This window comes from Aquarana catesbeiana, linkage group LG03 (assembly GCF_042186555.1).
Source record: "Aquarana catesbeiana isolate 2022-GZ linkage group LG03, ASM4218655v1, whole genome shotgun sequence".
In the NCBI taxonomy this organism is placed as follows: domain Eukaryota; kingdom Metazoa; phylum Chordata; class Amphibia; order Anura; family Ranidae; genus Aquarana; species Aquarana catesbeiana.
This window is the reverse complement of record NC_133326.1, coordinates 377,342,848-377,358,060: the sequence shown is the minus strand read 5'-3', so window position 1 is coordinate 377,358,060 and position 15,213 is coordinate 377,342,848. Positions and strand designations below refer to the sequence as shown.

General features: G+C 39.5%; 1 protein-coding gene across 2 annotated transcripts in view; it reads left to right on the top strand.

Moving 5' to 3' along the window:
• NDFIP1 (Nedd4 family interacting protein 1) overlaps positions 1-15,009 on the top strand; it is a 78,877-nt gene extending 63,868 nt beyond the window's left edge. For both annotated transcript variants that reach the window (XM_073620647.1, XM_073620649.1), the window contains 3 exons: positions 1,385-1,451; positions 8,135-8,240; positions 11,285-15,009. In XM_073620647.1, the coding sequence (XP_073476748.1) occupies positions 1,385-1,451; positions 8,135-8,238 (171 nt within the window). In that variant the 3' untranslated portion in view covers positions 8,239-8,240; positions 11,285-15,009. The remainder of the gene's footprint in view (positions 1-1,384; positions 1,452-8,134; positions 8,241-11,284) is intronic.
• Positions 15,010-15,213: the final 204 nt, after the last annotated feature.

Sequence of the window (15,213 nt, the reverse complement as noted above, 5' to 3'; positions counted from 1 at the left end):
AGTACTAACATGTTACACACATGTAACATGTTAGAAAAGATGAACTTATCCTTTAAACTGAGATCTTCCACCAGGGCTGAAGTTTCTAGTGTACACTGAACTTTAGGTGGCGATGAGCTGTTCAATTTGTAGACTTCTTCGTGATTAATGACAAAGCTAGTCTTTTCTGCATAGGAAATTAATAGCTCCCCTCTTGGACTACAGAACACCTCCCCTTCTCTAAATTTCCATAGCATAAAGGAGGTGTTCTGTAGTCCAGTAGGGTATAATTCAAGTAGGGCCAACACTGTTCGGGGAAGCAGAGGCAAGTAATTAGGGGCTCACTGCATTTCTGACAGGATCAACAGGTGTTATTCTGTATTTCCAGTGTTTTTTACAGAGGCAAAATGTGCAGCAGATTTTAATTTTTTCTTGCACTAGCATACACTATGAGGTGAGTATAAGGTGAGCTAAGCAACCCCTAATCTCTCTACATATAAATTACAACAAACTAAAGAATCCACATATCTTTAGGCCTGTGTCAATGGGCTTTGGTTTGCTTCAGGAGAGTTTTGCATTCAAGTCTATGGGAATGCTGTTTACCTTTTTTTACTATCACTCATAAGATGGAGGAAATCATCAGCACGATTTAGGTCCCATGGGGCTAAATGAATGGGGCTGTTAGCGTTTAGCTGTGGGAGGTCCAGCGGAGGTTCTCTGCAATTGGCTGCAGTTGAGAAGCCCAACTGAAAGTAATGTGTCCAGGGCTAATCATTCACAGGTAATCGCTCCATGAACGATTACATGTGAATAGCTGTGGGAGCTGTCGGCCGCCTATTGCTTTCAGTGGGGCTTCCTATCTGTAGCCTATTGCAGGGAACCCTAATCACAAATGACCCCATTTACTAGTGTAAATTGGGCTTTAGGGAAGGGTGGGGGGGATTGGGGTTAAGGATGCTTGAAGCCTTAGCTGTAAGATAGGACTGATATATAGATTTTCGTTTTGTAAACTCAAGATGGGGTAGATTTCCTTTTTAAACTGCCAAAGGGTGGGAAGTCAAAAGAATGGCTTACGATTACTGCTGTCAGAAGTCAGCTCCATAAAGAGAGAGTGGATATAGGATTATAATTTGATATTTGACAGCTCTTTTTTTTAATGTGGTCTGGTCTGCCCTCTAATGTTAGGAATGCAGATTGCAGGATATCCTTTTTTATTGTTTTAAAGCTGACCGTTTATTGTGGGTGCTAAATATATGTCTTTTGGAATGCCACAGAATCATTGTGGTAGAAGCTAGAACTTTAATATTCTTCTTTACTGGGTTAAAAAAGTAGGCCCATGTAGACTGAAATGTTAATTGTTAGCATTACCGCCAATAAATGTGCCACTTTCTTGTTTTATGTACAGTTTTCCACTTACTTTCCTGGATATTTCGATGGCCAGTACTGGTTGTGGTGGGTGTTTTTGGTATTGGGTAAGTACAATTTAAATAATTCAGTCCACGTTTTAGATGTTCATACTTTACATTTGATTTAAGCAATGGAAGCAGAAAATAAATTATGAAGATCTGGACACTGTCAGTCCTAGGCAGCTGTAGTCCTTCCCCAGGTTGGCAGAGAAGTGCAGCACCTAGAGCGTACACATTATATAATTGACTGTGGCACATCAGCGCTATTAGTTGCAGGGAAACTAGAAATCCAAGAAACTGATGTGTTATATTTTGAAAAAGTAGTACACAAAGGACTAACATGCCATTTAAGATGATTGTTCATAAGAAAATGTAAACACATTCTTTACTCTGTTTTCTTTATTGTGTTTTTATCATATCTAAATATGTATTGTAAATAGGTTATGTTGGGCTGGTGGCCCATTCAGACTTTGATCAAAGTGGTACCTGCAGTCATGTACAGCTGCTTGGCGTTCTAGATCTACTTTTCTTTGGTTCTGACCTGCACCACTAATGGAAGAGCGAATTTTTGTTCTAAAAATGCTTATTGTCTAGCTGTTATGCTTATCCACTTGCGGATTCAGGTACTCGGAACACATGTAAAAAAACAAAGTCAGAGAAAAGTTAGAAGTCCTTCCTAATTGGAGGCCTCAAAATATTGAAGCCAGCAGGTCAGCATTAAAGTAGATCTATAGGCAAAATGTTTTGTTTTCATTTTGAATTGAGCAAGGGTGAGTTATAACCCCTGTCAGATTTTTTTTTTTTCCGCCATCTGTGTCCCATTATGGAGATTTTCCTTCACTTCCTGTTCCATAGCCAAACCGGAAGTGAGAGGAAATCCCTGCAAATTAAGGGAATTTCTTGGGGACCCCTAGGTCACCAGAACTGCTGTCTTGGAAGATTATCCCTCTATTACTATTCTGGGGACAACCCAAAATTTGTGATTTTCTGTCACTTTCAATGATAATGGTACACAGGACAAATAGAGAGATTGAATCTCCCTAAAGGGGGACAGTAATAAAAACTGACAAGCATTCTAATCCCTTTCCACTCTATCCAAAACGAAAAAAAAAGTTTTGCCTTTAGTTATACTTTAAAGCAGGGATCTAGTGTTTTTTGAAGCGGAGGCAAACAATGGTAGCAATAGTCATATTGCTCTTGTAATGCATTTCAAAAATAAAAATGTAACCCTGCAAAAGGAAACCATTTATACTTACCTACGTCACTGCTCTTTTGTGGAATCTTTGCTGTCTTGCACAGCAAAACTGCCAGCAGAATCTTCACATCCGATACACTTTGGGTTGTGCTGGATGCCTGTGTTCCCTACTGCAAACTGTAGTTTCACCCACCAGCCTCTGTGCAACTGCTATGCATTGTATTGATGTAGCGGTCAGTGGGGGGAACCACAGTGCATGTCTGGAGTTCAGGGTGGATAAAAATCAATGATTTAAAAAAAAAATAGTTTTTTGGTTTTTTTAATCTGATTTTTTTTTTTTTAATCAAATTTATTTTAATAAAATGCTTTTGGAGTAAAAACCTATACAAATAATTTTCTATTCAAGATACATTAATAGTTTAGTTTATTCAGCATGAAATAGAGCTTAGTTATGTAGCATGATTCTGTATATTCTGCAATATTTACATTTTTTGATAAACTCATTCAATGAATCCAAGCTCTGCAAGCTGAGATAACATGCACTGCATTGATGCATTCACACAATTTTAAATTGAGTTGATTTAAATCAAACCTTTATACTAGTGATTTAAATCAAATCCTCCCTGCTAGAGGTGCAGGCATCGAACACAACCTGAAGTATGTCAGATTTGAAGATTCTGCTAATGGCTTTGCTGTGCTAATGAGCAAAGTTTCTACAAACGGCAGCAACAAAAAAAAATGGTATTCTTTTGCAAGGTTTATTTTTGTTATTTTCTAAATCTTCCAAAGGTGCTTTTCGGAGGGTTTTCTACAGCCACTTTTTTCTGCATATGTGGTGGGCGAAGCTCCTGGGGTCCAAACCTAATAATTCAGGGCTGTGAGCATATGTTCCAGTACTAAATCTCAAAGTGTGTCAGCTTTATTGAGCCAGCTTAGTTAGACATTTTAACATTTTTTTTTTCTGTATCAATGAAAAAATTTTTTATCACTTAACCACTTCAGCCCCGGAAGATTTTCCCCCTTAATGACCGGGCCATTTTTTGCGATACGGCACTGCGACGCTTTAACTGACAATTACGTGGTTGTGCGAAGTTGTACCCAAACAAAATTGATGTCCTTTTTTTCCCACAAATAGAGCTTTCTTTTGGTGGTATTTGATCACCTCTGCGGTTTTTATTTTTACGCTATAAAGAAAAAAAAGAGCGACAAATTTGAAAAAAAAAAAAACAATATTTTTTTACTTTTTGCTATAATAAATATCCCCAGAAATGTTTTAAAAAAACAAATTTCTTCATCAGTTTAGGCCAATATGTATTCTTCTACATATTTCAGGTTAAAAAAAATTGCAATAAGCGTATATTGATTGGTTTGCACAAAAGTTTTAGTGTCTACAAAATAGGGGATACATTTATGGCATTTTTATTATTATTATTTATTTTTTTTTTTTTTAACTAGTAATAGCGGTGATCTGCGTTTCTATTGTTTGCGGGACTGCGACATTGCAGCGGATAGATCGGACACTTTTTTGGGACCGTTGACATTTATACAGCAATGATTACTGTGTAAATGTCACTGGAAGGGGAAGGGGTTAATACTAGGGGGCGATCAAGGGGTTAAATGTGTTCCCTCATGAGTGTTTCTAACTGTGGAGGGATGGGAATGACTGGAGGAGGAGACATATCGCTGTTTGTAATTACTACGAACAGCAGATCTGTCTCTTCTCTCCTGTCAGAACGAGGATTTGTGTGTTTACGCACACAAATCTCGTTCTGGCTCCCGTGCCCGCAATCACTGGTGGCTGGCGGCGATCGCACCAGCCAGCCATGCAAATGGGGTCAACTCGCCGTGCATCGTGCGCATGTGCCTTCTATGGCTCTTAAAAGGAGCCAACGTATGGGTACGGTGTTTCGTGGGAACGAACCACTTTGCCGACGTATATGTGCGCGAGCCGGTCGGCAAGTGGTTAATAGACTTTTGTTATCTGATCCCAACTTCAGCGCCAAACTGTTTTATTAAGTTTTGTTTTGGATAGGGTGGGAAGAGGTAAATAGATGATATATATATTATCAGAGACCCTAGAGAATAAAATGGCTATCGCTGCAATATTTTATGTCACACTGTATTTGCACAGCGGTCTTTCAAATGCAGTAAAGTTAACCCAATTTTTTTGTATAATATGAAAGATGATGTTACACTGAGTGAATAGATACCTAATATGTCACGCTATAAAGTTGCAAACACTCGTGGAATGGCGACAAACTACGGTACTTAAAAATCTCCATAGGCAACGCTCTAAAACAGGTTAAAACCTTTAACTGTTACCTGTTTAGAGTTATAGAGGAGATCTAGTGCTAGAATTTTTGCTCTCGCTCAAACGCTTGCGGTGATCCTTCACATGTGTGGGTTGAACACTGTTTACATTTGCGGGCGCGATTTACGTATGCGTTCGCTTCTGCACACTAACACGGAGGGATGGGGGCGCTTAAATTTATTATTTTTTTTCATCTTATTTATTTTATTTTATTTATTTATTTTTTTTTTTTTACACTGTCACTTTTAAATTCTTTCTTTTTTTTTTGTGATCACTTTTATTGCTGTCACAAGAAATGTAAACGTCGCTTGTGACAGTAATAGGTAGTGACAGGTACTCTTTATGGGGGGATCTGGGGTGTATAAGATCCCAAATCCCTCCTTTGCACTTAAAAGCATTCGCCAAGTTTGGCTGTTTTGAATACTGACATTTTTTTTATGGAACCTTTAGAGCTTCAGTAAACTGGAAGTAATGTCATGACATCACTTCCGGGTCACTAGATCCAATCAAAGCCTATCCCGGCTTTGTTCGGGCCTCTGGTGGGAGGGGAGAGGCCGGGCGTGGGGGGGGGGGGGGTCGCTGCTTGTAATAACATAATAAGCCGTATTGGTTGTTATTACAAGAAAGCTGACCATTGGCTCTAAAAAAACAGTACCTGGGTGATGCTTGCAGCTGCAGGCATCACCCCGGTAAAACCCCTTGAAGCAGAAAGCAGCATATTTGCGTTATGTTGGCATGAAGGGGTTAAAAATAAGTGCTTACACTGTTTAAAATCCAGTAATACATGGTCTCACCCTGCTCTGCACATGCTCAGGTACTCTTCATTTTTAGGCACTGCTGAGTTTGTAGAGGCCGATCTACTGACAGCCTTAAAGCAGAATTAAACCCTCTTATCCTTTTACAGCCAAGGAAGTTGCTTCTGTTTGATCTGCAACTGCCATGGTGCTGCACATGTGATCAGTTATGACACCAGGCCTTTGATAGTTTGACAGTTTGGTTTAAGAAACAAGCAAATGTGACAGCAATCCAGGCATTCAAGAATCAAATTTTTTTCTAAATTGTTAAATCGATGGGTTTAGTTCTTCTTTATGATTTACTGCTTTCAGGGGATCTGGGCTTCAACAAAATGGCAGCCTCCACCAAGAAGAAACAAGAGCAGTGCTGGAGGCAATTTACTGCACACACTAATTTTGGTAGCATAATTAACGTGGAATCTATGTTCCTTGCTAAAGTACATTATTTTTTTATCAAGTTTTTTTATAAAGTTCCGCTTTACGTAACGAAACTTTAAATAGTGACAGTTGGCATTAAGTGTTCATAAGGAGTTCTGAAGTAGCTCTTGACCTGTGGGGGGGATGGTTAGGAAGAAACAGAAAACTTTTACAAAGAATTAGAAAAGTTTTCTACTTCAAGTATCTTTCTTGAGGCTTTAAAGCTTCACCTGCTGCTTAGTGATGTTTAATATAGGTCTACAATAGTAGTAGTCTTCGCTGCCATTTTAAACTCGTCATCAACCAGCTTTCAGCAAGTGCAAAGTAGTGCTGAGGCTTTATAAAAGCCAGCACAAGCCTGCTAGTAGCCTGTTCCAAGTGACAACCAATACTAATCTTTGATCTTTGATCTGTGATTAAGCCCGGGTTCACACTATCGCGATCTCAGAGATCGCATGTGATTTGCACCCGCACCGCAGGTGCTGATCACATACGATGTTTGAGCAATGCAAGCTCAGCTTTACAGTTGTATGGCTGAACTTGCGTTGGCTTCGCACAGAAAATAGTGCAGGGACTTGTTTTTCCCCGCACTAGAATCAGATCGCATGGAGGTTCTCACCTATGCGATCCGATTCCTGTGCGAGTTCACAGTTCACACTGCGATCTGTGAACTAAACTGGTTAATGACACCCGCAGCGGTTCGCACAAGGCAGTGTGAACTGCCTCCGGGAGAGAAGCAATGCGGGAACCGGTGCTGGAATCGCGCTGGTTCCCGCATCGCACTAGTGTGAACCCAGGGTAACAACCTAAACTGGAGCTGAAGGGTGCTTTACTGACTTCAATAAAGTACACAAAGCTTGACAGAGGTAATGAAAGTACTGCAGCTACTTTGTTGGCATAAAATGCCAAACAGCTAGTATTTTCAGAAGCAAAACATTTGACAGCTGTCATTACAGTAAAACCTTGGTTTGAGAGCCTTCTGCAAGACGAGCAAAATTTTTTTGACTTGATATACAAGTGATGTCTTGATATACAAGTAGCATCATGTCACAACTGACTATAAAATAGAAGAGTTGCCTCTAAGTGTGACAATATTGTTACAGTTAAAGAGGGAGTCCACCTGAAAAATTATTAAAAGCCAGCAGCTACAAATACTGGAGCTGCTGACTATTAATAAACGGACACTTACCTGTCCTGGGGTCCAGCGATTTCGCAGCCAAAGCCGAGCAATAGCTCGGCTCTCGGCTGCTGCCACTGCCATTCTCAGTGAGGGAATAAGGAAGTGAAGCACTGCGGCTTCACTTCCCGGTTCCCTACTGCGCATGCGGGAGTCGCGCTGCGCATCCTAAGTGGTCCCCGCTATCTCCTGGGACCTGTGTGTTTCCCAGGAGACAGCTGGGCGGTGCGGGAGGGGGCGTGACTATTCCTGGAAGTGGATGCAGATACCTGTCTAATACAGGTATCCGCACCCCCCTCCCCCCTGAAAGGTGCCAATTGTGGCACCGGAGGGGGGAGAATTCAGATGAGCGGAAGTTCCACTTTTGGGTGGAACTCCGCTTTAATGAAGGTACAACATATTGCTACACTTAGAGGCGACTCTCTTCTCTTTTATACTCTGTAGCTCCTGCTGGATTTTGCTTCTAATCCCCTTGTGGAGGCTTCCATTTGTGGATGGACATTTTATGGTTACACAACCTGTTCACTTTGCGATTATTCTTTTTATAAGGATTATAAACTGAAGAACCTATGAATAAATGGTTGTGGAAACAAATCATCTGAGTTTCCATTATTTCTTATGGGGAAATTTGCTTTAATATACAAGTGCTTTGGATAACAAGTATGTTTCTGGAACGAATTATGCTCGCAATCCAAGGTTTTATTGTACGCTGAAGACAAGTCTTATAGGAGTTTTGTTACCCTTATTGAAATGCTCATGGTGTTGGGTATGTTCCCCTGTATAGGAGATCTTACAGCCGACTGTAGCAATTAGGACAGTTGTGTGTGAGTTCTTATATATTATTTATTTTTCTAGGATTCCTTCTGTTTCTCAGAGGATTCATCAATTACGCAAAGGTTCGAAAGCTGCCAGACAACTTTTCCTCTCTCCCAAGAACCAGGGTTCTTTTTATTTATTAAAGGTAAGATATGGATTCATCATCAAATGTTATACTTGGGACTTTTAGTACAGCATCGTTACACGAGTAGTTAGTGGAATTTCTTTATCTGCGAGGACTGTGTACCTTTACATCTAATTTTCAGTACAGTAAACTTAGTTATAGTTTATTATATATCTACATTACATAGAAATGAATACAGGTTTCCACAAACCTGAAATATTACCTGAATCGGGCGACAATCTTATGCCTATGGGAGGACCCTGACCTCAGCAGCTGGATGATGTCAGAAGTAACAGTTGATTGAGCTGGGTAAAAAAAATTTTACTCAATTGCTATTATCCCCTCCAGAGACAAGCATCACCTGTAGAATCTGCCAGCAATGCTTATTGCCAGTGCCTTCTCTGTTAATTTGAGCTCATGTTCATCCAAGCCATATGTTTGTGTTCATTCACCCATCAGGTGTCTACATTTGTATGCATGTCTGACCACCCTCGGAAATCTAGTGACACTTTTAGAGACTTAAAGCAGCCATGTTGCGAAAATTATAGTTTCAACTGCCGTTGAGTAAACAAAATGGTAGTAAATACCTTTCCTGTTGCCACCAAACACTGCTCCTCTCACAAGTACTCGTGCAGCTCATACTGGTTCCTGGGAATACAAAAGTTTAGTAACATGTTATAAAAAGTAAGAAAATAATTTCCTTTACTGGATCTATTGCCAACTTGGTCTGTTAAAGGAAGTGCTAAATAGTGGATTAACTGAAAAGATAAAGAGGCAGAGGGCAGACAGACTGCATTTTACATGTATGACAAGTTTAGTGTCCCTAGGTTCAGGTACATATTTTTGTTACCATAGATGTAACAGTGATAGAAGCCTAGGATATAACATTGGCACTCATGGGAATATGTACTGTATTTAGAGTCATTTTTTAGATCAGTGGTTAGTGACAGCTATTTGTACATTTTGCTACTTATGTATGTTCTGACAAAAACTTTTTCTCGTGATAGGACAGGATTGTAAAAGAGGGCAAGTTGGGATAGACGGGAGTGGGAGTTCACAGCACAAAATTTCATGCTAAAAACCAAAAAATGTATAGTCTCATGAAAACGGTGAACTAGTTCGGGGAACTGTCTTTCTAAATTGTCTCATGGAATACATATAGATTAAATATAAATATAACTCTATATTCATTTGTTTTGAGCAGTAGCATTCCAGGTTTAGCAATAAGGGCTAATTAGTTTGCCAGAAGAGCTATGTAAGCAGGCTACAGTACCTTTTTGATGGGGTGGGAAATCAGATACACTGTCAATAACAATGGATTTGACCTTCAAATTATTCCTAACAATTCCTAACAATTAAAGCCTACGCTTGGCGTACCCCCTAAAACTTGGCTTTAAAGTGATTGTAAAGTCTTGTTTTTTTTCTTCTATAAGAATAACAAACATGTTATACTTACCTGCTCTGTGCAGTGGATTTGCACGGGGCAGCCTGCATCCTCTTCTTCTCGGGTCCCTCTTCACTCCCCCTGGCCCCTCCCTCCTATGAGGGCCCCCACAGCAAGCAGCTTGCTATGGGGGCACCCGAGCCGAGGCACAGCTTCCTATGTCCATTCAGGCATGGAGCTGCCATTCAACCCCGCCCCCTCTCTCTCCTGATTGGCCAACTGACTCTGACAGCTGTAGGAACCAATGACACCGCTGCAGTGTTTCAGCTAATCAGAAGGAGAGTCCCGGACGGCTGAGGGACTGGTAGACACCGCTGGATAGAGATGGGGCTCAGGTAAGTATTAGGGGGTGCTGGAAGGCTGCTGCACACAGATGTTTTTTTTATCTTAATGCATAGAATGCAGATAAAAAACCTTCTGCCTTTAACAACTCCTTTAATCTTTACCTTAACCCTGAATGTTAATACTTAGTTGATCATAACATATAAACTTTAAAGTGTCGGACAAATTCCCATTGCCTGGCCATATTCCTAATATTGGCTGTGATAGTTGATAATGGGGAACTACTATAATGTGAAATGATAGTGGCTAAGCCCAATAGGTACATGTGGTGGTGAACTGCCTGTGTTATGCTTATTGGTCAGCACATGTGCTGCAGGGGTCCTGGGTAGGCTTATGAAAGCACCCAAGTATAAGGCCTTATAGGTAATATTATTAGGGCCATGAGATGGACATTTGTCATGCATTTGTTAAACACTGTCAGGTCTCTAAAGAAATAAAAATGCAGCTTTCTGTAAGAGAAGGGGTATTACATCTGCCTTTCTGTTAGGGCCTACCTCCCCCTGTGTTTCAGTGCTGCAGCCTCCAATGATTTCTTACGCATTCAACACTTCTGGGTGTGTCCCTCACACGTGCTGCGGTTCTTTCTTTTGACCACTAAGTCAGCGTTGTGTATTGGAGTAATGTAGGGTTCAGAGGATGAAAGCACCCCAGGGGAAAAGAAGCAGCTCACACTAGTGGAAGAGTCGAATGATGAAGACACTGATAGAGGCTGCTGCACTGGAATTGAGGTAAGGTGGGAGTCAAAGGCTGCCAGAGGTGTGAGAAAAATACTTCTTCTCCTTACAGGTATCTGTCATTTTCACTTCTTTAAACTCCTGACTGGGTTTCTTTAAACATTATACACCCAATCTAACATTTATTAACCTAATACTAACAGATAAACACTATCTTGCCCAATTTAACTTTTGACCTAACCCTAAATAACCCTTGTTCTTTAGCCTGAACATAAATTAGTCCATAACCTACTCCTTAATGCTAATGCTAAATTGACATCTAAAAGCTTGCCCCTACCTAATTGGCACAGAAAAGCAACATTTGCACATTTAGATCTACCTACACTAAAAATGAACAAACTTTGGCATACTTGGTCATGGCTAGACAACTAAGAGTGTTTGGCACAACTGTCAAAGGCTGTTGACGTGCAAATTTGTGTCCTGCTATAAAATGTGACTTTTCTTATGTCAGTCACAACACAGTGACAGGAACAGTGTATATAGGGTATTTAGACATTCAGTATGTTGGCACTTTAATTTTTTTTTATTATCTGCCTTTTTTTCAGTTGTTTGGTCCCTGCCTTCCTGCCTCTGCAAAACTCCCGAACATATGGACAGACTGCATGGACACCTGCAGGAAGAGACTCAAAATTTCAAACACCGAAGGGAAAAAAAAAATACCTGCTTTATTTAGAAATTAAACAAAAGTCATGAAGAAGCAGACAAAAAAAGAAAAACAAAGTTGAAGAAAAAAATAAGCATTTCTTTGTTTTTAGGTGTAAAATTTTAATAGTACTTGCATAAATATGTTTTATTATTATTCTGGAATCATTAGTGGCTACTGTTTAAATCAAAGCTATCGCAATCAAGTTTGTGAAGTACTAATAAAGCCTTATATAATGTTAGTAAAACAAAACCAAGAACATTGAACCGCACTCTTTATGCCAGAAGAGGGCACTGTCATTTCATTCTGTTATCCCGGTCTCTTCATTTGACTGCCGCACAGATGTTTTTGTGTATCGTATTGTGTTCAGCTTTGGGAAAGAGTTTGTCGAAGCTTCATACGTTGATTTTTTTTTTTTTTTTTTTGCTACTGTTTCTGTTACCTATCTGTATATTATAATTGGTTGTCTCTCATAAGAGAGATTACTCTGAAATTTCTGAGTATATGAATTATGACAGTTACTGGGAAACATTAACAGTAAAAGAAATGTAATAAATGCATTTATAGTTACTTAGAATAAGGCAGTAACTCGTAAAGGTATATCTATTACCAAAATGTTTTTTTTTCTTTCTTTTCATTTTGTAATTGCTAAACCCCCTTTAATTAGTTTTTGCCATCTGTGTCACATTTGAGAAATTTCACTTCATTTCCTGTAGACACAATAGGAAGTGACAAAAAAAAAATCTATCAACATCAAGGGGAAACACCCTCTTAATTGTCATGGGAACAAGTTTCCCCGTTAGAAGATTTCTCTTCTATTGATGTTCTGGTGACAGCTTAAAATTTGGGATTTTTCCTTACTTTCACTCCTTATGACAATGAGACCATTGTCATAAGGAGTGAAAGTGAGGAAAAATCCCAAAGACAATTAGAGAGGGTAGATCTTCTTAATGGGGACATGGTCAGCAACTAAAACCTGACAGGGATTCTAACCTCTTATCATTAAATCCAAAACTAAAAAAATTGTGTTCTAGAATTTCACTGCTGAAAAATAAACCCACGTATGTTATTTGTATCTGACTGCACCCATGCCTACATTCACTAAATGCTGCAATTAAGGGACAAGATAAATATTCCTGTCCAATTAACTGGAAGATAACATTGGTGATTGTAATGTGACACTGGATCTGCTATATAGAATTATTAGGGGAGACTACTCTAGTGCAGGGGTCTCTAAACTTTCTAAACAAAGGGCCAGTTTAGTGTTCTTCAAATTTTAGGGGGGCCAGACTGTGGCCAGGGGGAATAGAAAATGTTCTGGTGTCAATGGGAGTAAACAATGTCTCCTCTTTGTTATTAGGGGGAGGAATAGTGTTCCCATCGTTGGTGTCAGTGGAAGGAATAGTGCCCCATCACCGGTGTCAGTGCAAGGAATAGTGCTTCATCATTGGTGTCAGTGGGAGGAATCATGTCCTATCACTGGTGTTAGTGGGAGGAATAGTGCCCCATTATTCGTATCAGTGGGATGAATAGTGTCCCATCACTGGTGTCTGTGAGAGGAATATTGCCCCATCATTGGTGTCGGTGAGAAGAATAGTGTCTCGTTGTTGGTTTCAGTGGCACGAATTATGCCCTACTATTGCTGACAAAAGGGAAAACAATGCCCAAAGGGGAGCAGTTTGGAGACCACTGCCCATGCATTGCTCCTTGCACCACATCATTAAATGTTGTCCTGTGGATAATTGATGTTTTTTTTGTAAACCTGCTACATCAGTTACATGGGAAAAAAGAATGGCAGTTATACATAGCATGACATCATTTTTTCCCTTGATATAAAGAGACGCCAGCTGGGAAACTATTTGCTTGTTTGTGATACACCTCCACTTATTTTCACTAGTTTTTATTGATGGACTCCATCTTCAGCTTTTAGGATTGGGAAATCAGTAGATTCCCCTTGAAGTGGCCAAATGAAGGGTTTATTACTGTTCTGTTTTCCATAGGACTTACTAAGGAGTATTACAGTTTATAGACTGATGTTGCACCTCTAATCTCCACTAGATGCAAACTGTGTGCACCATGATGGTATAGACCAGAGTTTCTCAACTACAATCCTCAAGGCGCCCCAACAGGTCATATTTTCAGGATTTCCCTGAGATGAAACGGCTGTGGTAATTACCAAGGCAGTGAAACTGATCAAATCACCTGTGCAAAATAACAGAGAGCCAGAAAACATGACCTGTTGGGGCGCCTTGAGGACTGGAGTTGAGAAACACTGCTATAGACATAGTTTATTATTATGCCAGTAGAGGGTTGTTATTGCTGTAAAATATTTAAGGATCTACTTTACACAAATTTGACAATTTTGACTTATCGAATTACAGCTGCATTAGACGTGTGCATGGGACAATCTCCCAACAGGGGTCCTAGACAACAAGTCCTGATTTGGGTAGAGTCACTCTATAGTTTATTGGGCAGCAGTAATCTTATTACCTTGATTAATATTTCAGCATGCATTAAAATTATTCCTTTCCATGTGGGGTAGGTATTTAGTAATCAATGTATTTCCTTTCTCAGCTGCAGAGTAGTAAAAAAAAAAACGAATCATGAAGTGCCAGTCAAATTTGGCTTCTGTGATATTTCACTTTCATCTTTTCGCACTTGAAAATGCGGTATAATCATTGGAAATGATTCCAGGGCATGGTCTTCATAAACTGATAATGGTGAAACACATATAAATAAAACTTGTTTGGCAAACTTTAGTTAGCATGCTGCCGGATTATGGCTTGGGTGTATTCTGTTCTGTGGATGTATAGACCTAAAAGAGATATATTCAGTTTAAAAAAGAGAGATTTACACCTGACCCCCTCTGTGTAACAACCCAGAAGGGTCCCCGCACGCAACATACATCAGGAGTCTTACTCTAAGTTGAGTCTGTTACTATTAAGTCAAGTCTGAATATTCAAAAGCATATCCAAATGGTCACATCAAAATATTGGATTTCACCATGGCAGGTGACAGTGGAGTAAAGCTAAAATATGGGCCTACTGTTGTGAGAGCCAGTAGTAGGGGACAATATACCTGTAAACAGGAACTCCCTTTTTAGGGAGGTTTTTATTTATTTATATTTTGTTTAACAGAGGTTCCTTTACCTTCATATATCAACTTTGTAGCCTTTTCCACCATCTAAGAGATAAGAATTAGTGACATTTTGTGTATGTCTCCTCTGGTCAATACAGGTGGCTATCCAGGGTGCACAGCATTGCACAGGAATGATTGTCAGGTACTGTGTAACACCTCTTTTCACTGCACATTCTGCTGTTTCTGGACTTAACTACTTCAATCTGCACATTGGAACTCTATCTGGTCTGTTAACCTGGAAAAAATTAAATTGTTTTTTTTTTTTCTTTTTATTTACTGTAAACATGGGGTGGGTTGTCTGCTGTGGTTTGGGTGGGTCCATAAAATATGTGTACTTTCTTGTGCTTTTCAACTGTGTAAGCAGAATCTTTGCATTTTGTGTAGACTGATATGCACCTTTACTTGCCAACATGGCAATTCACTTTACAGTTTTACTATGTTAAAAATGTAAATATAGCAGAACATTAATAAATGTCACTTATGTAGCAATCCAGAGAGTACACTTTTTACTGCATGTTTAGGATGTATGACCATGGAGATATTCTGCCACCTAGTGATTGTTTTGTGAAATACAATAATATGTCCCTCTATTTTTATTATTCTACAGGGTTTATATAGCTCTAAAAGTTTGTGGTGCGCTTTACAAAATGAATGCAGATAATACAGTTACAATAAAATTTGGCACAAGAGAAA